Source organism: Misgurnus anguillicaudatus, chromosome 18, assembly GCF_027580225.2.
Source record: "Misgurnus anguillicaudatus chromosome 18, ASM2758022v2, whole genome shotgun sequence".
NCBI classification, from domain to species: Eukaryota; Metazoa; Chordata; class Actinopteri; order Cypriniformes; family Cobitidae; genus Misgurnus; species Misgurnus anguillicaudatus.
This window is the reverse complement of record NC_073354.2, coordinates 29,645,067-29,670,477: the sequence shown is the minus strand read 5'-3', so window position 1 is coordinate 29,670,477 and position 25,411 is coordinate 29,645,067. Positions and strand designations below refer to the sequence as shown.

The following is a 25,411-nucleotide window of genomic DNA, read 5'->3' as shown; positions in this document are numbered from 1 at the left end:
GTTGACCTGCTTTTGCACTGTAGGTTTCCAACATCCCACAGCTGCAGTAAGACAGGCCCTGTGTGCAGCGCATTGATTTTGTGTCTGTCGTCCATGCCCTTGTGGCAGTAAATAGCAGCGTACTGTCGTTGTGCCGCCCCGTCGGGACACGGGCACCACTCCATGGACCTCACAGGACCCCCGACAAAAAAAAGGGAGTCCCAGCGATCAGGGTGATGTGGAAGAGATTCAAACCTGCAGATTGGTAAACAACGGCACATAGCAGGAACATAATCACAAGTGCTTTACTGCTTTTATAAAACAGCTATAACAAATGTAAGCATTAAAGGGACACTACTTTTTTTGAAAATATACTCATTTTCCAGCTCCCCTAGAGTTAAACATTTGATTTTTACCTTTTTGGAATTCATTCAGCTGATCTCCGTGTCTGGCGGTACCATTTTTTAGCATAATCAATTGAATCTGATTAGACCATTAGCATCGCGCTAAAAAATAACCAAAGAGTTTTGATATTTTTCCTATTTAAAACTTGACTCTTCTGTAGTTACATCGTGTACTAAGACCAACAGAAAATACAAGAAGAGTCAAGTTTTAAATACGAAAATTATCCAAACTCTAAGTTTTTTTAGCACGATGCTAATGGTCTAATCAGATTCAATGGATTATGCTAAACTATGTTAAAAATGGTAGCGCCAGACCCGGAGATCAGCTGAATGGATGTCCCTTTACAGAAAAATGTTACATTCAATATTAGTGGACATGATCAGCATTAAATAACACAATAATTGTATTCATGTCAGTGTTAATGCTCTGAAACGAATCAATGGTAAGTTGTGAAACATAATTTACCTTTTCACTCTTTGCAGTTTGCTCTTTGCTTTAGTGGATTCTCGTGTAAAAGTGAAAGCAGCAGATTTGACCTCTTGGGGTAAATATTTTTCAGCTTCACTGTTAATCGAGACAGTTAAAATGAGCATTTCTTGGATTTCATAGATTTTGTGTGATGTTTAGAGCCTTTAATACCTGTTGGATAGGACACGCCAGTCTTTGACAGAAGGTATCCACTCAGGGAATACCCAGGGTGAGCAGTATTCGTCACGGCTAGCAAGAAGCATTTGGCAAAAGAAAGAGCGATGGAGATAAGATGAACTTCTGTGAAGGTCACTTCTTCATAATAATGTGTAGTAAATGACTTACAATTCTTTGGTCCTACTAAAACTGGTCCAAACAGTTGCCATGACATTGTTAGCCAAGCCATTTGGAAGTACGCATTTCTGGAAAGCCAACAATAATGAAAGAATTCAACAAACGAGAAGGAAAATAGTAAGGTAGTTTTATAGCAGGGATAGTACTAGTTACTTGCACAGCCTATCTAAAAACAATTTTTTGGATAACTAGTGTGGACCACATACTCACATATTTTGCTCTGGGTTGTCGGCTTGTGCTCTCCTTTCTGTTCTCCTTCCTCAAGTTAAATTCTGGCTCCGAATCAACTTCATATTCGCTTTCTTCTTCTTCTTCTTTGTCATCATCTGGGTCAAAATCTTCATCATCGCTGTCAGATTCGGGAGCTTTTCTTTTTATCCCCCTCCCTTTTCCTTTTGCTGGTGTCTTTTTCTGGACTGTGCGGTCTGCTTCAACAGATTTGGGAGTATATTTGGTGGAGGCCTCAAAAGGACCTTCGAGATCCTTGGCCAGGTTGTGAAGATAATCTAAGGCACTTAATAAAAAAAATAATGGTTAACAACAATTATTTGAAAATCCAATGGTACAGAATTAGCTAATGATTACAAGCAATTGCAGTAATTTAAGTAGATCAGGTTTCTAAAATGTAGGTTTTATGCTTTCCCAAATTTAGTTTTATTTAGATTGGATTTCAGGTTTTCTATTCATGTTTTCTGCTTTTGATCCAGCAATTATTTGTTAATCTGGCATAGCAAGTAAAATGTGGCACAGTGGTAAGCACGTTGCCCAACGTGTTATGGACCCAAGTGATACAGACACAAGTTCAAATCCCGATCAGGACGCCTCTGACCGGGATGTATTCAAATTAATTATCATAGTGATTTATACTGTATATTGAAAAGACTGCTGCTTAGCTGCACATTTTTACATCCATTTTTATTTGACATGGATGTGATTGCATTTTTTTAAAGTTAAATATCATACGCTTTAGCGGCTCTCCTCTTGGGTCGACCACTAGACGTTAGCTCAGGGGTATCAAGGTTCGCTGAATTCTCATGTTGTGGTGGAGTTTCAGGAACGGTCTCCTTTTTTCTCCTTTTGGCAGGTGTCTTAACTTTGGTATTTGCCTTAGGATGTCCTGGTTTCTTTTTGGTTTCCTCTGTATTACATGAGCTCTCCTGGTCCTGTAAACTCTGTGTCTGACCTAAGAAAGACAGTCATAATAAAACACTTCAATGATTGTTATGAAAATAGGAACACTACTGTGTGAATTAGATCTAGTTTGCAAAATCCAAACTAATAAGATTAGAGCATTAAATTTGATTTAACTCATTGATTTCAATCTTTGACATGACCTTAGTCAATAATAATAATAATAATAATAAATTTAAAAAATATATATATAAATAAATATATATAAATAAATAAATATATATATAATTATATATATAATTATAATTATATATAATAAAGGTTACATATTCAAAAAATGCTTTTAACATTATATAGAAAACAGTAAATTAACAAAAAACAGGATTTTCAAGCAGGGTCACATATATCAAGTCATGTCAGATTCAGTCTCAAGCCTGTATTGGGTGGATCACAAGACATATCATAATTTGACTTCGTCTTCTTCACCTAGGGCTTCTTCACCCAAACCTTTAGTCTCACCTATGCCTTCATGGTTAACCTGCTGGTCCTCTGTGTCCATTTCACAGGGTAAACCCATTGACCCAGCTATCTGCTCGCCCGTCAGGGCGGCTGTGGCCATTAGTAACTTTTTGTCACCAAACTGCTGTCAGCAGAGTCTAGAAATGAAGTAAAACATTATTTTAATTTAATTGCTTAAAAAATTATCAAATGTGAATTACATTAAATACTAAAGAAACAGAAAGATATAAAATAAGAAAAAAGAAAGTGCTGTACATTTCTATTAGTGCGGCATCAAGACATTTTAATATAAGTGTGGTAAGCCACGCATGCGCACAGGCGGGTGAACGAAACACCACGACTTACTTGCATAATATTTTGACAGCCAAATTGTCTTCCACTAAATTTAATTAATTCATTCAAAAATACTAAAGCTTACATTACGTTGAAAGAGTAAAGCCTGCATTTAAGATAAAAACCAAATATAAAAGTAACGTTAACTGACGTGGCTTATTTAAAATAATGTCCTGACAGGAGTCACGTCGCATTCTGAAGTCTAGCATTTTATAAAAACACCACATTGAATTATACTCAGGAACAATCTCTCTAATAACACTCGTCCGCAGTAATACCACAGGAAAGACATGGGCTTTTTCTCAGTTATGGCGGCTTTTAACGGTGGCTCAACGCGCTCGTCCACCCTTTCCTAAAACACAATTCACGCGGTTCGAATCCGACTTCAACCAATATAGCACCAATATTGCACTGACTCACCTGACGCCTGCTGGATACACAGTTTCAATCGCAATTCACATTAAAACGTTAAATATTCGGTTGTGGTGAGCACAAATATGCTGCTTATCTACAAAAGTATCTTGCTAACGCGTTTTTGACATATTAGCTTACAGTCGCCGCCATGTTTTTATCCTTTGACCTTGTTTGCTCACTACTGCCCCCTAGATGAGGCTTCACGCACACGGGCTACAAATCTGTGTGTGATTCTTGGCTGACCACGGGGTGGTATCAATGTGGTGAAGTACACCAGTGGTTTTAAATGCCATCTCTGGGGTCTGATATGTTGCCATTGGCCACCAGTTTAATTACATTTTATAAAATACATTAATTTATTATACATTTTGTGTAAATAAACCTAAGAAAAATAAGGCTAGCCAACAGCACTACATTGTATAGGTATATATTTTTTTTTTGTTTAATTCAAATGTTAAGTTTTGGCAAAAATTTGAGAACCACTGAAGTACACTACTATGCTCACTTGACTAAAATATTTTTCATATCTTTAAAACACACATACAAAATACTACAGTACTAGTAAACTGTAGTAAAATATACTAATAAAATATACTATAATGTTTTTAATTTTACTACAGTAAATACTATACTTATATATACAACAGTACACTAAATAATTATTTACACACTATAGTATACTACAGTTTACTGGTATATACAATATAGTAGGCCTATATAATTTTTATTTAGTATTTATTTTAGTAGTTTTCATGTGGGATTTTGATCTGAAGGCATGTGGCTAAATGTGTGTCATGTGATAACATGATAACAAAAAGATCAGGATGACTTAGATCAAATAATGCGGAAAAGCAAAGAAAATCACAGAAAAGATGGAAGCTCCTTCAATTTAGTTTATAATGTATTACAGGGCTGATAAAATCCCATTACCATTGTACTAAAGTACCATTTAGCAAATTCGTTCACTACTGTTGTTTTTTTTTAGTCAACATTATCATAGTAACATTACATTTTTTAAATTTGTAAAATATAAACAAGTTTTATGCACTACCATTTAAAACTTTAAATGGTTGTGCATCTACCCTAAGAATCAAGGATCATACAAGGTACACAAAACTTTTATTGTTGTTAAGGAGCTATTAAAGGGATATTTCACCCAAAAATGAAATTTCTGTCATCATTTACTCACCCTCATGTTGCTATAAACCTGTATAAATTTCTTTGCTTTGATGAACACGGGGAATGTTTGTAACCAAACCATTCATGAGGCCCATTCACTTCCATGGTATTCTTTTATCCTACTATGGAAATGAATGGGGCTCATCATCGGTTTAGTTACAAACATTCCTTAAAATACCTTCCTTTGTGTTCATCAGAAAAGAAATTGATAAATGATTGATAAAAAATTGCTGAATTTTTGGGTGAACTATCCCTTTAAGGATAACATATAGTAAACATATGATTTATCATCATTCCAGTGTAATTCTGATGATAAAGAGGCACTTGTAAGCTGTTACCTTGTATGCAGTATGTTATATTTTAATTCTTAGTTTTATAAAACTTATTTGTGTCTAAAACAAAAATGTCAGACAGCCCCGTTTCATAGATTTTAATTGAAGTAAACAGTTTTTAAAATGTACAACATTTCAATGTTTCAACAGAATTGTGTGCCATGCCCTCCGACATCTAGAAACTCTTTTAAAGCACAATAAAGCTGCACACTTTGAGTCTAATGCAGCATGTAATGAACACTGTTACAATATCAATGTCTGCTGTGGTGTCAGATTTACACTCAATAATATCACAAAACACAGCAGCATTCATGAACATCATTACATGCAACTTACAGTTATATAAATATAAATCCTATAGCGACAGTAAATCAAATCCAACAACAGGCCGCTAATAAATTTAAAGGTGCAGAGCAAAAAACAGAGAAAAATAATCAATGCTTTACTACTGCATACAGTACTAAACACATTTAGTATTAAAGGCGGGGTGCATGATTTTTAAAAAACACTTTGAAACCTTGTACGGCACTTGTAGCCAATCAGCAGTAAGGTGCATGTCTACTAACTGATATCATTGCCTGGGTTTGCGTATGTGTGGAGCGGGTCTATCAAAAGAAGGTCCAGATTCTATTGGGGTAGGGGCGTGTTTGTTTGGGTGATTTAAAAAGTCAACATTGGCTTTCAGAGATCATGCACCCCGCCTTTAAATATCATTACAGTATATGCATGGTTCATTAATCCAAATTCTAATGTTACTGTCAGATGTTATTTAAAATGTATGCAGACATGTGTGGCTCAAGTAGATTAAAAAACCGTCTTAGGTAGCACCAATGGTTTCTCTTTCAGCAGTGAAAATGAAAATATGACAATATATAATAGTCAAATAAGAAACAGGGAGGGTTTATGGATTGCTTCTGGGTTGCTGGTTGGACCTAGTTTTTGTGAGTGGCCTGCTTAGAGCCCAATCGTGGGGTCTACGTGCCACCGAGTCTTCTGCCTCCGACTCACTGCTGGAGGATTCACTACTGCTGCTCTGACTGTCACTGCCACTAAAGTCATAGCAGTCTTTACGCTGCCTGCCCCGTTTCTCCTTCCGACCAACCTTTTTCTTCATTTTTAGTCCTGGATTTGTTGTTCCACTTGATGTGGCGCTCGCTGGTGTCTGTCTGTCTTGCCAAGCATTGGGTGCATGAGAAAAACTGACGGCTGAGTTAGGCGAGGGAATGTCAGAATGCTTCATGGTATCTTCCTTTGGATGACTCTTGTGCAGTTTATCAAATTTTGAACTCTTAGCTTTAGACCTTACAACAAACCAGTCCTGTGCAAAATACAATAACAGATCAAAGATTCATGTCATATATCTTGTGATCATATCATATATGTGACCCTGCCTGGACCACAAAACCAGTCATAAGTAGCATTGGTGTATTTGTAGCAATAGCCAACAATACATTGCATGGGTCAAAATTATCATTTTTCATGCCAAAAATCTTAAGGATATTAAGTAAATATATTTTCCATGAAGATATTTTGTAAATTTCCAACCGTAAATATATCAAAAATGTATTTATCATAAGTAATATGTGTTGCTATGGACTTCATGTGGACAACTTAAGATCAGTTTTCTTAATATTTTGATTTTTGTCAACCTCAGATTTCCAAATAGTTGTATCTTGGCCAGATATTGTCCTATCCTAACAAACCATACATCAATGGAGAGCTTTCAATAAAACAAATATCACTGGTTTATGGTCCAGGGTCACATATCAAAATCAATTAGACAACTATAGAATAGAATAGAATTTGTTGGTCATTGTTTTACCTGAGAATGAATGGAATTGATGTGGTACTTCACTCCACTTTCAGAGTTAAATTCTTTCCTACATATCAAGCATTTATACTTTCCAGTCTCAAATTCACCCTGCAGAGAAAAAAACAGAAGCTCTATTCATAAAATGCAGAGTATCATATCTATTGCAGAGCAAATACAATATGAGCATCAAACAAGCAATGAAACAGCAACAATGATTTGTTGTAAAGAGTTTACAGTAACTGTATAGACGGTTTCAGCAGTAACAACATAAACAAGCGGCTGTCGTGGTCCGCACGTAACTTCCGGTAAACTCCGCTAAGAATAAATAACAACAAAGTTATTTTAACGTAGTTTATTTATATAACAAGCAAAATAACAACACATAGATTACCTAGGAAACCAAAACATTATTTTCGACGAGGCATTTGTTCAAGAGATCAGTTTAGCAACTAGTCAGACCATTAAAAAAAACGAAACCGGAATTAAAGTTCGTATCCAGACGTGTAATTTAATAATGTAAATAAATCATTTTAAAATGAAAAAAAATCTAAATAAACACTTACTAACCAAAAATATTTTTTGTGTACTTTGAATGTCATGTGACCCTTACACAGCACTACAGTATATCAGAAAACTGAAAACTCTTGCAAAATGGACAGATGGGTAATTCTCACGAAATCCAGACTTAAAAGGTGTCCAGCATCAGATTTTTTAAAAAAGCCATTGAAGGAATTTTTTTTGCACATATTAAGGTCTGAACTTACTATAATCATTATTTTTAGAGGATTTTAAAAAAATCCTATAGAATTATTTACATTATTTAGATTATCATTATAAAAAATTATCATTACCACAACATGATATTACATTAAATATATGCATTTACAAACTCATGTTTCGGTAATGAGAACTAAAAAATTGTCTAGGTACTATGACAAACAAAATTTTAACTTTTATCTGGAGAGAAAAATAAGAACTGCTTACCTAGTAGCCATCTTAAGTGTCACAGTCAACAACATTTTTTTTAAATGTTAGTTCCTTGAGGGTTTAAACAATGATTGTTGCGGATGATGAGAAAATTGATCTTGGACACATTTATATTCCTTGTTATTATCTCTACATTTACCAATGATCACCAAATCACACATGTTTCTTTACTGTAAATGTTTATAATATAACATGCACTGAAGCGTTTTATTTTTTAGATTTTTTAATTATAAATATTTCCATGTCAAAGAACCCAAATCCAGTCATGGACATGTTGCAGTAATGAAAATTTACCCTTAAATGTGGAAAAAACAACAAAATTGGTTTGTATGATGTCATTTGAAATCATGTGCAAAATAGTACATGAAGAGATGTTTGTAACTGTATGCTTCTTATTTAGATACTCTTACTTTGCATTTACTTTTTTATCAAAATGTTTCATGACACCTCATAAGTCTAATTTCCCGAGAATCCCCCAGAAACGTTTTATGTACCAATAGAAAAAAAATAACCGTATTAAGGGCCAATAACAGGTAATAATAATAACAACAAAAAATAAATATACTAATAGATTATTGAAATATTTACTTGAAATCTCATGGGGTACTTCAAATAAATAATTGAGGTCAAGGGGGTTCGGCTGACAAAAAAGTTTGAACAACCTCTGTCCTTAGTTGACGCACTAAGACAGAAATAAAAAAAAAATTATTCCTTACCAAAGTACATAGCCCAAGATGAGATTTTAGTCCAGATACACTTGTGTAGAAGCAACCACATCCCTAACATAAACCAAAAATTTACATTTTTGTTAAACTAACCTTTCAAGCAAATACAACAATGCTTTCAAGGAATATTAGTCAATCAAACATTTCGGAAAAGCTTCGGAATGGAAGCTTAACAGTCTATGCAACTTAATGTCACTAAAAAATTTAATAAAATGTAATTAATTAAATAGATTAACTCATGGTAATAATGAAACAATTTCAGTGTGCAATGTCTGCTTACCTTGTTTGGACACTGCACTTTTTTATGAAGTTTGACTTCATTCTTCCACTTGCGTAGAGTATCCTGACTAAAAGCAGGTAACCCAGGACGAGAGTACTTCAGCTGCGTGGGCACAAAAATAATATGATCAATAAAATCCTTTAAACTTTTACAAAAGCTTTTCCAAGACAGATCTATATTTTAATTCACACGTTTTTGCATAAGAATTCGGAGATCATCAAAACATACAATAAAAATGACACGCAGGTGATGCAGCCTTACCAAACAAGCTTCTGACTCCTTCATACAGCCATGCAATTACAACATGTTGACACAGTTTGACAGATTATATTTTGGAGCACCTTCCTGTCATCTGGCACCAGGTCGCCTTGAACTTTTCTTTTGGGCCACTCCTTCACCAGCTCCTCGCTGGCGATCTCCCTCAGGTGGAACACGGCCACCTGCGCCGACAAGCGTTTTACCCGCCCGCTCTGTGTGCGTTCTGGGACGGGCTCTTTCTGGGGAATCACCTCCTCTTCTTCACTTTCTTGGGGGGTCTGCATGTGCAGATAATTGTGAAAAAGTATCTAATGATTATTGATGAAAAAATCAAAAATGTCCATTGGAGAGGAGGACTCACTGTACTGTGCTCATTTTTGACGTGATACTCCAGGCCGGCTCGGGACCGATAAGCTTTTCCACAGTGCTTACAGTTCAATAAGAGTTTTTTTAGCTCTGCCTCCTCTTTGCCACACTTCTTCATGTGGTACACGTAACCCATTATACTTGTGAAGCTTCCAGTGCAACCCTATGACAGACCAATCAGAATCTCAATTCATCATCAATACAGATCAACATTGTCATAAGCCCTATTCGATTTATTTTCAGCATTTAGTTGCTAGTCAATTACTTTATTGTCATCTGAATTTAGAATGTGGCCACCTGTGTAAAATTCCCGACCGATTACTACTTGTTTTTTTTTTTTTTTTTACAAACACCAAGGTTGCAATGTAATTTTATTGCTGTCCAAATTCACATAGCATGCTAAAATTGCCACTTTGTAGGTGTGAGCAAAAATGTGGGTGTGTCCTTTAAAATGCAAATAAGTTGATCTCTGCACTCAATGGCAGTGCCGTGGTTGGATAGTGCAGATTAAGGGGCAGTATTATCCCCTTCTGACATCACAAGGGGAGCCAATTTTAAATGACCTATTTAGTCACATGCTTGTAGAGAATGGTTTACCAAAACTAAGTTACTGGGTTGATCTCTATCAAATTTTCTAGGTTGATAGAAGCACTGGGGAACCAATTATAGCATTTTCATAATATTTCTTTTTTAAATGAGTTCCAACCCTAAATGTAAAAATACAAACCAACCTCTTTTGAACATTTCAACTTGCCCATCCTCTTCAGAACTTTTCTTAACTTTTCCTTCACAGCCTGGTCAGCGAGGTCATTCCCGGTGTCTGGAAGAGGCTGAAAGAATGAGATATTAATCTTTTCATGATCTTAAAGTCTTTGTTAACAAAGTTTGTGGGTTTGATTTCCTAGGAAACACACGTGCTGATAAAATGTCCAGGTATAAATTGAATGCACTGTCAGTTGCTTTGAATAAAAGCAAAAAATGTAAAAAAAAAATACAAACCAGGTTGTTGTGGTCAGCCATGAGGTGGTACTTCATTCCAGTTGATGTTTTCAGTTGTTTCCCACAGTGTGGACATGTAAAGAGATTCTGCATAACAAAAAAAATTGTTTTAGAGCTTAATAAAGTTTGAGCTTATATACGCTGTTATGTGCAAATACCAGTTTGCAGCTTTCTAGGTGCTTCTTTAAACCGTCAACAGTCTTTCTTCCAACACTTTTACATTTGGGACAGGTCACTCTACCCTTTGCCAAGATCTGCAGTTGCCATCTCTCCTCCTGACTTCCTGTAGAGTTACATAAATTTAAAAAATGTAATAAATATACACTACATGACAAAAGGTACAATTGAACACATTTTGTTTTCAAAATTACGGCCATGAATGTGTACTTGGCCCTCCCTTTATTGCAATCAAAACCATCTCAGTTGGCCTACATTAGATGTTGATCTGGTAGCTCACTTGGTAGAGCATTGCATTAGCAACACAAAGGTCATTGGTTCGATTCCAGGGATCACACATATTGCGCTTTTTCGTTGCATAGTACCCCACAGTTTGGTTTGGGTCAGCTTACTTTTGGGGCCTTTTCCACTGGGTTCAGTACATAGTACCCGATACTTTTTTTAGTACCACCTCGGCTGGGGTTCCAAGTGACCCGAGCTGATATCAAAATCAAAATGTGACGCGAAAACACTGTAAATCACTGATTGGTATGAGAGAATCGTCACTACCTGCGTCATCGCTATAATGTAAAAGTTAGCTTTACCTTCATACTAGCTTGCGCTGTCTCGAGTAAACCTGTTGTCATATGTGCTCTCCTATAAGTTGAAATTTTTTGTGGCGGACTGAGAAATAAATGAATGTATGGGAATGTACAACAGCGCTCTAACTTGTATGATGTCACAGCAGTAGACAGCGCAAATATAACGACACGCCTATAATCCCTCTCACTTTGAAGTGTTACTAAATTTGATGGAAAAGCTAACCAAGCCAAAGTGAGGTGAGCTGACCTGACACAAACCAAACCGTGGGGTACTATGCAATGAAAAAGCGCCAATACTGATAAATTGTATAGCAAGTATGCACTTAAAGTCACTTTGGACAAAAGTGTATGCCAAATGTGTAAATGTAATGTTTAAACATTGCTGGATTTGTTACCAATCAGACACAAGATCAATACCCAGACCTATTCATTAGAACTGATTATTTTTTAAAGTATCTGTGCATATATTAAGGGGCTTTCATTTACCTGGTGCATAAACAGGTGTCTCTTTTTTTGGCAATGGAGATGGTTTTTGCTTTTGGCCGGTTGGCTTCTGAATGAACTGAGCAACAGGAACTATGACAGGAACTGTTAAAAAAACAGATCTGCACTTTTCATATTCATTAAATGCATATGAGTTAATTAATTCAATTAGTGACAAATAATGAAGAATATAATACCTGCCTGCTTTACTTCTTCAATGTACTTTTTTAAGGAGGGCTGGCCAGAGTCCTCCATCTTCTGTTTCCTCTTCAACTCAAAACCTATGTGACATGACAACTTACAGTACATGTGAAACATCTTCAACATACTTTGGATAGCTATATATCTTCTCTGGGAGTTGCTTCTTACCAATCTCTGAAGTAGATTCGTTCATTTCTCCCACTGTTTCGCAAGAGCTTGTGTGGCCTGCAGGTGTATGTTGGCTTTCCAGACCATTGACTGGACTTGAAGCAATGGCTGATCTACAAGGTGACCCATGGTCTGAATCCTCAGTAGGTCTAAGGACCACAGGCTGGAGATCATGGTACCTTGGGACAAACCACATAGAAGGAATTTTGGATATGCATAAAAAGTCTATATAAAGTACCCGGATGACCTACTCCTTCCGGCTAGATATTTAAAGGGGACATATTATGAAAATCTGACTTTTTCCATATTTAAAGGAACAGTATGTAAGAAATGTATATCAATAATCATAAAATGGCCCTGTTGTCTCACTAGACATTAAGAAAAATGCACGACTACATAATTCTGAACGTTCTAAATGGGGGTGGGTCTTGAGGCGAAATGATTGACAGTAGATGATAATGTTCTTTGATTGACAGCTGCACAGGATAAGCTAACGTTAGCTTGCTTTGCTCGTGTTCATAATAACAACAACATAATAATAACTTTCTACGTAATCTGTTAGTGGTGTGTCATCTGAGGGTCGCGTTGATGTAAACAATAAAAACTCCTGTTGGCCTAAATTTGTTGTCCTTACATCCACATACTGCAAAGGTTCTAGTCATCTTTTATCGAGGGTTTTGGTAATTTCCCCTTCAGGGACGGTAAAAGCAGAATTACTCTTTGGTTGGGTTCGTCTGCCGGCTAACTTCAAGTTGACTTGAGTTGATTTAAGAGCAGGTTGAGTGGTAAAAAAAGTTATTAGGCTTTGTTCAACTTCAAGCGGCGCCGCAAGAATCGACAGCCGGCTGAGGGCAAAGTACCTCGAGAGTGATTCGCGAAATCATACAGACAACTTTGCTTTAAATCGCTCTCGTGGAACCTTGACGTCATCCTGCTGTCTGTTCTTGCGGCACCGCATGAAGTCGAACAAACTTGAAGACTGCATCGATCAATGGTTAGAGAGTGAAGCTAATGACTCAGTTTCGCGCAGTGCATTCTGGTTAAATGAGTCCATCAAAGACATTACGAAAATTCCGCTTCAACACACTATCAATCTAATTTATTGAAATCGTGCAAATTTCTTTTTTTCTAAAGTAAAATGCAAAATAGACCTAAATTACATTTGATAACAGTCTAGAATGTCTAGGGTTAATTTCCGCTTTAAGTGTTACAATTGGGTCCCCAGTGCTTCTTTCAAAATAGAAAACGTAAAAAGATCAACCTAGTAACTTAGTTTTGGCAAACCATTCTCTGCAGGCATGTGAAAAAATAGGTAAATGAAATTTGATTCTGTGATGTCAGAAGAGAATAATAGCACCCCTTAATATGCACTAATCACCTCACTGCCATTTAGTGCAGAGATCAGTTCATTTGCATTTTAAAGGACACACCCAAAAACAGCACATTTTTGCTCACACCTACAAAGTTTTAACATGTTATAATAAATTATCTATATGGTATTTTGAGCTAAAACTTCACATACGTACTCTGGGGACACCAAAGATTTATTTGACATCTTAAAAAAAGTCTTGTGAAATGTCCCCTTTAGGTGTGCATCTATGGGTTGCCAAATACAAAAAATGAATACAATAAAAACACCAGAATCTGGCATCAAGTTATTTAGGAACCAAGAAATGTATTCCTCAAAATTGGGACTCACTTTTTTTTGGTGCAAGTCCTCTTTATTTTCTGGGAGTTTGTTTCCTCATTCTAAAATGCAATAACAATGAGATCAAATAAAATCAAATGGTTTATGTTTTGTTTGACTTAATAGAAAAACAAAGAATGGATATTATGGATAACAGCATAGCAACATCTTCAGCTCTTTAAGATTTTTCGGGAAAGGTAGGGATGCTTGATCTTACTTTTGATGGGGCCAGTCTGGTACCTTTAGCCTCTCTTCTCAAATCCTTTACAACATCTGTTAAATAAATAACCAACTTATTTGACTTGATTTTGATAAAACATAAAGGGTGAATAACAGTCTTCATTGCTTATAAATGATTTCAAATCTACACCAGTCCTAGAAATTGCATTAAAAACAATTAAAATAGACTTGAAAACGATAACTGTATAATAATCTGAGTTTATAATAAGATTAAATCAATGAAATATTACCTGGTGTTTGTGGGTTTAGTTTGGACATTTTCCTCTTGTTAGTAACACAGGTGGCAGACATTGCAGATTTCATCTGATTCATGATCCTCTTCTTTACAAATAATTAATACAATCAGATAAAAATCTCCAAGCAAGAACACTAATGCATTTTTTATATATATAAAAAGCTAATAATTTACTATCAAATACAGGCTACATGTAAAACCATTTTCTGTCCCTCTAACATGACATTTTTCACTTCAATCCAAATGCAAACGTTAGCATGCATCCCAGATAATCAAACAGACTACAGTTTGCTTCTTTGGGATGCATGCATTACAGAGTCTGCACGAGACTATTGTACTGCATAAGTCTTGAAGACCCCTGCCACCATCACTGCGAACCACTATTCTCTCCTAAAAAAGGAAGCATGTACGGCATATAAAACCGTTTTACAGAACCATAGACCATAAAACAACACATCGTTATAACAAATACGTCAACTTTAAATGCAGAAGAACGAGCATTTTAATGATGCTATACATGATGGCAGTGCACTACTTTATCACATGTCTATCACACTCCCCTCCGAGACAGTGTTACCCTGTTACTGTTAAAAATGTCTTTACTTGTCCTCGCATCAAATCCATATAAACACGTACACACCTAAAAGAGACTATTTGTTATAAATGCAGGAAAAAAGTATTAAACACGTATAAAAATGGAGAGTTGCTACAGCATTACCGTTCTTCTGGCGAGATCGCTTGCTGTATGCCACGCCCCTTTCATATTACAAACCAATGGAATACGCGTTCGTCCAAAAACACACCGAAAGGGGGCGGGCTTTCACGCCAAAACCAACCAATCGTTCGCGGCTACAGGTCCCAGATCAGAGCTAGACACGATTATACTGTTAAACATTAGCGCATGTGTTACCCATCGACTGAATCCGAGTCAGTCAGTAAATCATTTCAGCTCATAGCTGTCTCCAATTTAGTTTCAACAACATCAACTTTCGGTTTCACTACTTGAGAAATGAACTACACAGGGTTCGCAGGATTTTCCCAATGGCTTTATCCACCCGCGTGGAGGTCCAACAAAGAAAAGGTAGAAAAAGATATATTTAATATTTTATTGTGTTAATCTTCCAAAACACACTGTGGTTCCCATAAAATGTATTTGTGGTAAATTACGTAACGTATGTGCCTGCAGTGCAGGTGCTAGTTTCAGGGCTTTTTTATAACTAACTATCTTTATTTTTGTTCATATTTGCTTAAGAGGGACAGAGATCTCCGAGAACAGATCAAGAAACTATCTAGATCGTCTGCTTTAGATGGTATGTCACATGATGCTTTTCGTATAATGGCTTCTTCATCACATCCTGCCTCATGCTAAATGTTACAGGATTGCCAAGTGTAGGAAAGTAACCCTGCTTACGTAATGTAATGTTTATTCATTCCTTTAGAATTTAATTTTAAACAAGTTGGTTCCTATATATGTCAGATAACATCCCACACAGTCAGAAAAAGGGTACAAAAGCTGTCACTGGGGTGGTGCCCTTTAAAATGATCCTATTATGTACTAATATTTAGGTACCAATATGTACATTTGTGTACCAGTATGTACCCTTTAGGTACAAAGGTGTAATTTTTGAAAGGGTACCGCCCCAGTGACAGCTTTTGCACCTTTCTTTCTACATTACCAGTAGATGCCCATAGACTAGTATAGACCAGAATAGTTTCCATTAAAACCATTACAATTCCCATTATTACCATTAAATCCATTAGAAATGGCTTTAGCAGAGAGCATTATGAATATAATATATAATTTCAGCATGACATCTATTAAATGAAAGCGTTTGCAGTACTGCCTTGTTTACACTTTCAGATGCAGGCATCGATGATGCTCAAGTCCTCACTTTGACCAGGGAAGATCTCAATGAGCTTTTCCCAGGAATCAAGAACTTTCAACTCAGAAGGAAGATTATGGAGCTTATAAAAGATGCTGTAAAGGTAATCCTGTCTCTCTAATGCAAGCCAGATGAGAAACATGAATATATAAAATGCATCGCCACCCCAAAAATATTTGTACCTGTAGGCTGTGTTTTATTAAAGTATACAAATTTAATTTTACACCTGCAAACCAAACAATGCTTCTCTAGAAACTAACTGATCTTTACAAGGTCAGAAAAATGGTCAGAAATGGTCCCAAGCTGTCACTAACCTTTAAAAATGTCCATATACACTCACCTAAAGGATTATTAAGAACACCATACTAATACAGGGTTTGACCCCCTTTCACCTTCAGAACTGCCTTAATTCTACGTGGCATTGATTCAACAATGAAATGTTGGCCCATATTGATAGGATATCATCTTGCAGTTGATGGAGATTTGTGGGATGCACATCCAGGGCACGAAGCTCACGTTCCACCACATCCCAAAGATGCTCTATTGGGTTGAGATCTGGTGACTGTGGGGGCCATTTTAGTACAGTGAACTCATTGTCATGTTCAAGAAACCAATATGAAAATATAGCTGCAAGCAGCAATTGCCGGGTTTCGAGCATTAAAGCACGTCAAAAACGTCAGACGTCGCTTACCAGGCTGAGGAGTTGCACCCGAATACAGACACAATGAATGATAGACCACCTCGCTCCAGAAAAACGAAAGAGATGGTCAAAAACGGATCATACAGATTATTTATGCTTACACACATGTGCACCTATAAGACAAACATTTAATGTCCTTAATGTGAAGTTATAAGGATAATTTGTTAACGAGAATTAGTTATTCAGATTTATACGGAAACATACAATTCAGAAATGGCTGTGTTTAGTTTAACTAAAAGGCCATTGAGTCATGGTATGGTCATCAATGGTTCAAACAGACTGCAGACGTGCATATACGACACAAACAGCAGCGCAGCAGACCACAAAGACCTACAGTGGACAGCACATCAAAGATGTCAGACGTCGTCGACCAGGCTGATCCAGCATCCACAAAAACGAAAGAGATGGTCAGAAACAGTTCATACAGACTATGTATGCTTAAACACACGTGCACCTATAGGACAAACATGTCACGTGCTTAATGTGAAGTCATTCGCTTGGGTTCAAGCAATTTGGGACCTTAAGAGCTTTAAGGGCATGCCTGTGTAGATTTGCTGCATTGTACAAAATAAATGATGAAAAGTAAGCTACCAGACACACGTGTTCATAGTTGTCAGCAAAAAAAGGTGCTATCATTCAGTGAAATGTCTTCCTCTCTTCTCACGGAACATTGACAAACAGAACACTGAAGGAAATGTTTGTGGTGCTTGCAGTGGCAAAACTCGGGTCACAAAATGTTAATATAGTGTTAATGAGTCAAAATAGCCGAACCCCATGTTTCTAAGATGTTCTGATACAAAGATACAGCTCTTGCTAAATGGTTGCTAGGGTATTCTCATTGGTTGCTAGGGAGTAAACTGCAATCCACCAATGATTATACTCAAAGCCATGAAAGGCACAATCTATGATGACTCATGATTTTAGATGTAAGGTTGCAGTATTTTTAAGTGAAAATAACAAATAACCACTAGGTGGCGCTATGACAAACTCGTGCATGCAACCTCGGGTCATGACTGTGTTACATGTAGCTAGTATCACGGCTATTCACTTTAGTTTAGTGAAGAAACAATTGTATGACCATTGGGCTTACTCAATGTCAAAGGTTTTGTTCAATTATGAGGCCAACTAGTGGTGTAGGCAAACAATTTTTTTTGTATTGCCTCAGACTCTGCTCAGACATCAGCGTATCAAATCTGGTAAAAAAATGTCATTTCGTTGCGGAGTTATAACCATTTATGTGTAAAAAAAAACATACAATTTTGAGATAATTTTTCGTTTTTTGCAATTTTCGGCCATTTCTGATGGAAATTTTAACATAACGCCAATAGAGTTTTTTGTTCAGAAGGTAAAGTAAATTTCTTCCTATGGTCGTTTCGAGTCGATCGGAATAACCCTCGCGGAGTTATTCGCGCGTGTTTTTTAAGTGCTATTTTGCTGCGCAGGGCTATCCGTAAGGCGAAACCTGCCATGTTTGGTATCGTTGGACTCAGCAACAATTCAAAACTCTAAGGAAAAAAGTTGCATGAAAATACGTCAAACTCAGCCTAAGTTATAAGCATTTAAATGATTCATCTGACCACTAGGTGGCACTGTGACGAAACGAGGCACGCAACCTCAGGCCATGACTCTCATCACAAATACCAAGTGTTGTGTTGATAATTCATTTCTGTCCCCAATTATAGGCAAAAAAGTCCAATTGGCTGCGCACACATCAGACGTTTGGGCGTGGCATATCAACCGTGAGTCGAAAGTTCAACCTTTTTTATAATTATTGATATTCCAACTCCAAGGAACATTTTAGCACTGGAACGATTCCGATCGAGCGAAAAACCTAGGACTAGTTCGTTTTTATTTTTTCTGACAAAATCGAAAATAGCGGAACATTTTTTATGACAGAAATGAAATCGAAGATATACATTTTTTAAGTTTGGAGCCAGGGATACAATGATACCAAACACTTGAGTGTATGATGTCCGGTTTAGGAGTTATGATTGCTATAGCGCCACCTATGGGCCGATTTGGCTGATTCACTGTATCTGAGTAGCCTGCTAATATACAACCAGTTGACCAAGTGGCAAGTTTCTACGACTTACGGTTTGGGCTGGGCAACGCGTTTTACCGTGGAAAAATAATAATAATAAAACAGACAAATACAATAGGTTTTCAGCACTTCGTGCTCGAAACCCTAATGATTCGAGATTTGTGACATGGTACATTATCCTGCTGGAAGTAGCCATCAGAGGACATGGTGGTCATAAAGGAATGGACATGGACAGAAACAATGCTCAGGTAGGCCGTGGCATTTAAACGATGCTCAATTGGCACTAAAGGGCCTAAAGTGTGCCAAGAAAACATCCCCCACACCATTACACCACCACAACCAGTCTGCACAGTGGTAACAAGGCATGATGGATCCATGTTCTCATTCTGTTTACGCCAAATTCTGACTCTACCATCTGAATGTCTCAACAGAAATCGAGACTCATCAGACCAGGCAACATGTTTCCAGTCTTCAACTGTCCAATTTTGGTGAGCTTGTGCAAACTGTAGCCTCTTTTTCCTATTTGTAGTGGAGACGAGTGGTACCCGGTGGGGTTTTCCGCTGTTGTAGCCCATCCGCCTCAAGGTTGTGCATGTTGTGGCTTCACAAAGGCTTTGCTGCATACCTCGGTTGTAACGAGTGGTTATTTCAGTCAAAGTTGCTCTTCTATCAGCTTGAATCAGTCGGCCCATTCTCCTCTGACCTCTAGCATCAACAAGGCATTTTCGCCCACATGACTGCCGCATACTGGATGTTTTTCCCTTTTCACACCATTCTTTGTAAACCCTAGAAATGGTTGTGCCTGAAAATCCCAGTAACTAAGCAGATTGTGAAATACTCAGACCGGCCCGTCTGGCACCAACAACCATGCCATGCTCAAAATAGCTAAAATCACCTTTTTTTCCATTCTGACATTCAGTTTGGAGTTTAGGAGATTGTCTTGACCAGGACCACACCCCTAAATACATTGAAGCATTTGAGAAATTGCATTAATAAGAAATGGAACAGGTGTTCCTAATAATCCTTTAGGTGAGTGTATGTACCATTTAGGTACAGATTTGTGTGCAAAGCTGTACTTCAAGCCCCTCAAGTTCAAGTTAATTGTCATATTGTTAATCAATGACACCTGCATTTGTTCAATATAATTGTGAATATTATTCTACATTTACAAATATACATTTGGAAGATGCTTTTATCCAGAGCGACTTAGAGTGCATTACAAGGTATGCATTTTATCAGTATGTGTGTTCCCTGTTCAAACTCATGACCTTTTGCACTGCTAACCCACTGAGCTATACAGGAGGTCAGTGTGGTCTGTGGTTATTGATTATTGATCATTTTATTCCTAAAAGGATTCACCTCATCCCGGTCCAGAAACATTTGCCAATGCCCTGAAGAATTTAATGCAACACCGTAATAGCAGTGAGTACTGTGTGGCCTACAAAATTAACCAGAGAAAAAATGATCAGAGAATCAAGGTGTTTATTTTGTCACAGGTGATGCTGCGGTTCAGGATGTGTTAAGAGAGAGTCTTCGAACCTTCAGAGAAGTAGAGGAGCAGCTCAAAGTAGCACAGGCATCATTAAAACCATACATCGAGGTCTTAAACAGTCTCAATGAAGCATTTGTTAATAAAGCCCACTGGGGTTCAGAAGCAGCGTCGGATAGCAGACAACCACAACAACATTTTAGCCAAACTAATTCGATACCAATGAACACGCCAAGCTTTTATGGTAAGTAGATTTTAGATGCCTTACCTTTAAAGGGACACTGAAAATATGCTCATTTTCCAGTTCCCCTAGAGTTAAACATTTGATTCTTACCATTTTGGAATCCATTCAGCTGATCTCCAGGTGTGGCGTTAGCACTTTAGCATAGCTTAGCATAGCATAATCTATTAAATCTGATTAGACCATCAGCACCACGCCCAAAAACAACCAAAGAGTTTGGATATTTTACCTATTTAAATCTTGACTCTTCTGTAGTTATATCGTGTACTAAGACAGACGAAAAATTAAAAGTTACGATTTTCTAGGCAGATATGAATAGGAACTACACTCTCATTCTGGCGCAATAATCAAGGACTTTGCTGCTGTAACATGGCTACAGGAGGCGCAATGATATTACATAGTGCCCAAAAATAGTGCCCTATTGAAAGATACTAAGGGGACTATTTTCGGCTGCTGCGCAATATCATTGCGAAACTCTTTAGTTATTCCTGAGCACGACGCCAACGGTCTAATCAGATTCAATGGATTATGCTAAGCTATGCTAAAAGTGGAAGCGCCAGACCCGGAGATCAGCTGAATGGATTCCAAAATGGTAAAAATCAAATGTTTAACTAGGGGAGCTGGAAAATTAGCTATTTTCAAAAAAAAGTGTAGTGTCCCTTTAAGAAAACATGGCCTTTACAAGGTTCTTAAACCACACGTAGAAATGTTTCAAAGAAAGTGGCTCACTGCTTTGGTCAAATTAGTGACCTTAAGTATCACAAAATCTTAAATATTTGACATCTCAATTTTGCTTACATTTCTGAATTTGGCAGACACTTTTATCCAAAGTGCATTCAGCTACAGGAACAAAGCCTTGGTTGAGGAAACAAAAATGTTTTGACAAACATAATTTCGGTTTGGTTTTATACATTTGTATATGCTTATGTTTTATATATTTCTTTTATGAGCCGTCAGTCAAAGTGCATTCACTCGTTTGTGGCCAGACACTTGGAGCAGATCAGCAAATTCTTGCGATGCTGCAGAGAGTTACATTGACTGATATAGCAGACTGTCAGCTGATACTGCTCTTCTGTCCAGTGGTATCAAGAGCTGGAACTGACATTGAAGAAGCTCTGAGGAAACTCCCAGGTATGACAAAACCATATAGAAGTAGAGATTTCGAGATTTGCTTAAATGAACATGTTGAATATCAGACACTCTGAAGAAGTATGACTGCATGATTATCAGTAAATTAAGGAAGAAAGGCCGAAGTATGGTCCATTTTTACACGTATGCGAGGGTCACAATTTTTGTCATCACAAGAGTGCCAGGATACTGTTTGCGCACCAGATTTTTGAAACTCTGCGTACATCACACATGCGTGTACAGGAGAATGTAGTATGTAGCCCAGGAGATGCATTGCACAGATGAGTCAAATATACTTTACAACTATATTTTGCAAGGCTGTGCATTCGACCATGCACGTACGTTCTTGTACACGTATAAAACCGACGATACTCCGGGCTTAAGTATCTTTCAAACTCCTCATCTGACACAAAATTTTTAGCATCAATTGCGTTTTTTCCGTCATGTGCACCTTGATCTGGTATGTGGAAAGCGGGTAGGCAAGCCAGAAAATTAAAGGCCCCACATAAAAAAAGTATATGTCTTGATTTACAGTATAAATATAAAAAAAAATTAAATCAATGTAGATTTACTTAAGAAGCAAAACTGACACCTAAAATATTACAGGTATAGTCAATTGTATGTTTGGTTACCATCATTAAAACAACATGAATGCAAGTAAATGATGACAGAATTTTCATTTTTTGGTAAACTATCCCTTTGGGTCTTGTTTAAAGGAAAACACCACAGTTTTTCAATGTTTTACTATGTTTTTGCCCCAACTTGGATGAGTTAATGCATACCTATCTTTTTTTCAGTGTGCGCTTCATCTTTGCGCAGCGTGTTGTGGGTGTGTTGGCATTTAGCCTAGCGCCATTAATTCCTTAGGATCCAAAATGGCCCTGATATATCACTAGACATTAAGAAATCATTTTCATTTCAAATACTTATATCACTGACAACAGTGGTTTTAGCCAGGATATTGTCATTTAAAAAGTGGAGTTACAGCCCTCATGGCATGTTGTGTATTGGCCACCAGTTGTGTGATTGCAGTACCAGTTTTGGCCACACTCCTACATACTCTTCCTGTAAAGACTGTTACATGAGTAGTTACATGAGTATAAACGTTGCGAATTTTTAAACAGATAAAAAAATGAGAACTATATTGTATGGCGGAAAGCACTTAGTTTGCAGCACTTCGACCTCTGGGGCACCCCTCTCGCCTCATTTTTTATCGACCTCAAAACAAAAAATCGCCACATTTTATTTTGTGCCACAATACTTACTCGTGTAACTACTCATAAATAGGGAAACATGGAAGTGTTTGGTGGCTTCTAAATTCATCCCTGTTTGGATCCTAAGGAATGAATGGGGCTAGACTAAATGCTAACACATTCACGACGCGCTGTACAAAGATTAAAGGGAAATTCCGCCCTAAAACGGAATTTAGGGTGTTTTTTCGTTGTTATCGAGTCAAACTTTCATTTAAAAGCATATTTATGACTGAAGAGCAACATTTAAGATATTTAAGATGTTCGTTTTCTGGTAAACTGGCCTTTGAATGAGAGTGAATAGGGCAAGTCGCATGAGTGCACAAAATCTCTATTTTTACAACACTAAGAAGGCTCGACACAACGTGATACTTTACTCGAAGTATCACGTGGGTCTCTACACATGAACGCGAGCATTGAGAACATTGTTTGTGTACACAGATTTTAGTAAAAGCGAAAAGTTTGGAACAACTTACCGTGCTGTTAAACTGCGTCCCGCCGCCATATTGCCAGTCATGAGCAATCGATTTCAGAATGCGATTGAATGGACTCCATAGGACGCTACTTTTTCAACTACAGAGTCAATATTGTTTTTCACTTGAGACAAAACAACAAATTATCCGTGCATTTATATGGAACTATGCTTTAGGAGCTATCCATCTTTACTCTCCTTCCTCCTTATGTCGCATTCTGAGATCGATTGCTCATGACTGGCAAGATGGCGGCGGGACGCAGTTTAACAGCACGGTAAGTTGTTCCAAACTTTTCGCTTTTACTAAAATCTGTGTACACAAACAATGTTCTCAATGCTCGCGTTCATGTGTAGAGACCCACGTGATACTTCGAGTAAAGTATCACGTTGTGTCGAGCCTTCTTAGTGTTGTAAAAATAGAGATTTTGTGCACTCATGCGACATGCCCTATTCACTCCCATTCAAAGGCAAGTTTACCAGAAAACGAACATCTTAAATATCTTAAATGTTGCTCTTCAGTCATAAATATGCTTTTAAATGAAAGTTTGACTCGTTAACAACGAAAAAACACCCTAAATTCCGTTTTAGGGCGGAATTTCCCTTTAAGTGCACGCATTGAATAAAGATAGGTATGCATTGATTCGTCTGGGTTGAGGTGGGAACATAGTGAAATATTGTAAAACGGTGGTGTTTCTTTTAACTTGAGATAAAGTTGATTTTTCTTAACCCATTGGCCATTTTTTTAAATACCCATTTTAAGCATGAACTCACTTGTTTTCAGAAAACAAGACCTAATGTCTTGGGTCTCAATCTTAGTTTTGTTTCTCAAATAAACGCATCTTAATTTTTCTTTATATTTACACTGAAAAACAGAACAAACATACCAAGTAATACAATTATTTTTGCAGTCAGTCAGATTCTGAGATGTGTTATGCAGTTATTTTACCATGATGCCTTAAAAGCAGTGTTTCTCAATCAGGTCTTGTAGCCCCTAACATTGCATATTTTGGATGTCTCTCATCAAATACACCCAAGTAAACTCAGGACACAAAAACCAATCTGAGGGTGTCCATTAAGAGAGATGTTGGGGGACTCACCTGGTTGAGAATCACCACCTTAATGGAAAACACATAACACTGTGTGTAACTCTTCAGATGACTTTGTGTATGTTTACAGGTGATAAAGCCACAGTTCTAGTGGTGATGCATCACACGCACAACCACAACTATGTGTGGCCAAGTCCAAACATATCATCACCATCTCAAGAAAACCTAGTGGATCTTGTTAACGTGCTCTTCCACGATACAGCCAACGGCCTTCTAACGTGTCCAGAAAATAAAAGTGCAGTGACCCGAATTCAGTCTGTTATACACCAGTGGCTGTAAAGTTGAACAAAGACGTTAAGAGTTGGGTTAATAAATACTGAAAACGAATTTTTACAATGGTTTGTTTACATAATTTCCACCAGTGAAGAAAGTTTAGTGTGGGATAATTTTGTTTATAATAAAATATACATTACTGACTGATTGAAAATTTTTATTCTTATTTGAACAAAATGCTGCTGTGGGTAATACACTGTATGCAATGTTAAAAAAAAACTACTAAGGAACTGAAATCCAAAACATTTTTTTGATTCCCACCTAGGTAGTGTGTATTGTCATTTCTTGAAGCGCTTGATATGTTGTATCTTCCGTACGTGCCAATAAAATCTGTGATAGTATTTCATGACGACATTAAAGATTAACATGTCAAGACTTGCATTTTGATTCAAAAACATTTAATATTTTCAGATCTTTATCACAATTTTTAGTAAGAATGACAATAGCAAGACGATTAGAAAAAAGCTTCAAAACATGATATCAAGTCATTCTTACACTTAATGCTTTCTTCTTA

At 37.1% G+C, this 25,411-nt stretch overlaps 3 protein-coding genes across 5 annotated transcripts in view; 1 reads left to right on the top strand and 2 right to left on the bottom strand.

The window, feature by feature from the left end:
- gtf3c2 (general transcription factor IIIC, polypeptide 2, beta) overlaps window positions 1-3,831 on the bottom strand; it is a 32,290-nt gene extending 28,459 nt beyond the window's left edge. The window contains exons 1-8 of the mRNA XM_055185550.2: window positions 3,610-3,831; window positions 2,857-2,993; window positions 2,170-2,389; window positions 1,417-1,720; window positions 1,198-1,274; window positions 1,024-1,101; window positions 850-948; window positions 7-234 (exon numbers count right to left, since the gene is read on the bottom strand). Coding sequence (XP_055041525.2) covers window positions 7-234; window positions 850-948; window positions 1,024-1,101; window positions 1,198-1,274; window positions 1,417-1,720; window positions 2,170-2,389; window positions 2,857-2,956 — 1,106 coding nt within the window. The 5' untranslated portion in view covers window positions 2,957-2,993; window positions 3,610-3,831. The remainder of the gene's footprint in view (window positions 1-6; window positions 235-849; window positions 949-1,023; window positions 1,102-1,197; window positions 1,275-1,416; window positions 1,721-2,169; window positions 2,390-2,856; window positions 2,994-3,609) is intronic.
- Window positions 3,832-5,197: 1,366 nt separating this feature from the next.
- Window positions 5,198-15,228, bottom strand: znf512 (zinc finger protein 512). Of its 2 annotated transcripts, none has more exons than XM_055185555.2 (16): window positions 15,033-15,228; window positions 14,310-14,400; window positions 14,057-14,112; window positions 13,852-13,901; window positions 12,153-12,331; window positions 11,981-12,064; window positions 11,787-11,888; window positions 10,701-10,825; window positions 10,543-10,629; window positions 10,275-10,373; window positions 9,539-9,706; window positions 9,261-9,455; window positions 8,920-9,021; window positions 8,631-8,693; window positions 6,937-7,035; window positions 5,198-6,432 (listed from the first exon to the last, which is right to left on the bottom strand). In XM_055185555.2, exons 1-16 carry the CDS (start codon window positions 15,075-15,077, stop codon window positions 6,016-6,018), a joined length of 1,962 nt encoding a protein of 653 aa, XP_055041530.2. In that variant the 5' UTR covers window positions 15,078-15,228; the 3' UTR covers window positions 5,198-6,015. The 2 variants fall into 2 exon arrangements, with proteins under 2 accessions (XP_055041530.2, XP_055041531.2); XM_055185556.2 differs by having other exon boundaries at window positions 14,955-15,051.
- Window positions 15,229-15,235: 7 nt separating this feature from the next.
- Window positions 15,236-25,278, top strand: LOC129429090 (uncharacterized). 2 transcript variants are annotated; one of them, XM_055185571.2, is made up of 8 exons: window positions 15,236-15,395; window positions 15,567-15,624; window positions 16,176-16,300; window positions 19,370-19,426; window positions 20,291-20,360; window positions 20,435-20,671; window positions 21,617-21,799; window positions 24,695-25,278. In XM_055185571.2, exons 1-8 carry the CDS (start codon window positions 15,324-15,326, stop codon window positions 24,901-24,903), a joined length of 1,011 nt encoding a protein of 336 aa, XP_055041546.2. In that variant the 5' UTR covers window positions 15,236-15,323; the 3' UTR covers window positions 24,904-25,278. The 2 variants fall into 2 exon arrangements, with proteins under 2 accessions (XP_055041546.2, XP_055041547.2); XM_055185572.2 differs by lacking the exon at window positions 19,370-19,426 and having other exon boundaries at window positions 15,237-15,395.
- The last annotated feature ends 133 nt before the right edge of the window (window positions 25,279-25,411 follow it).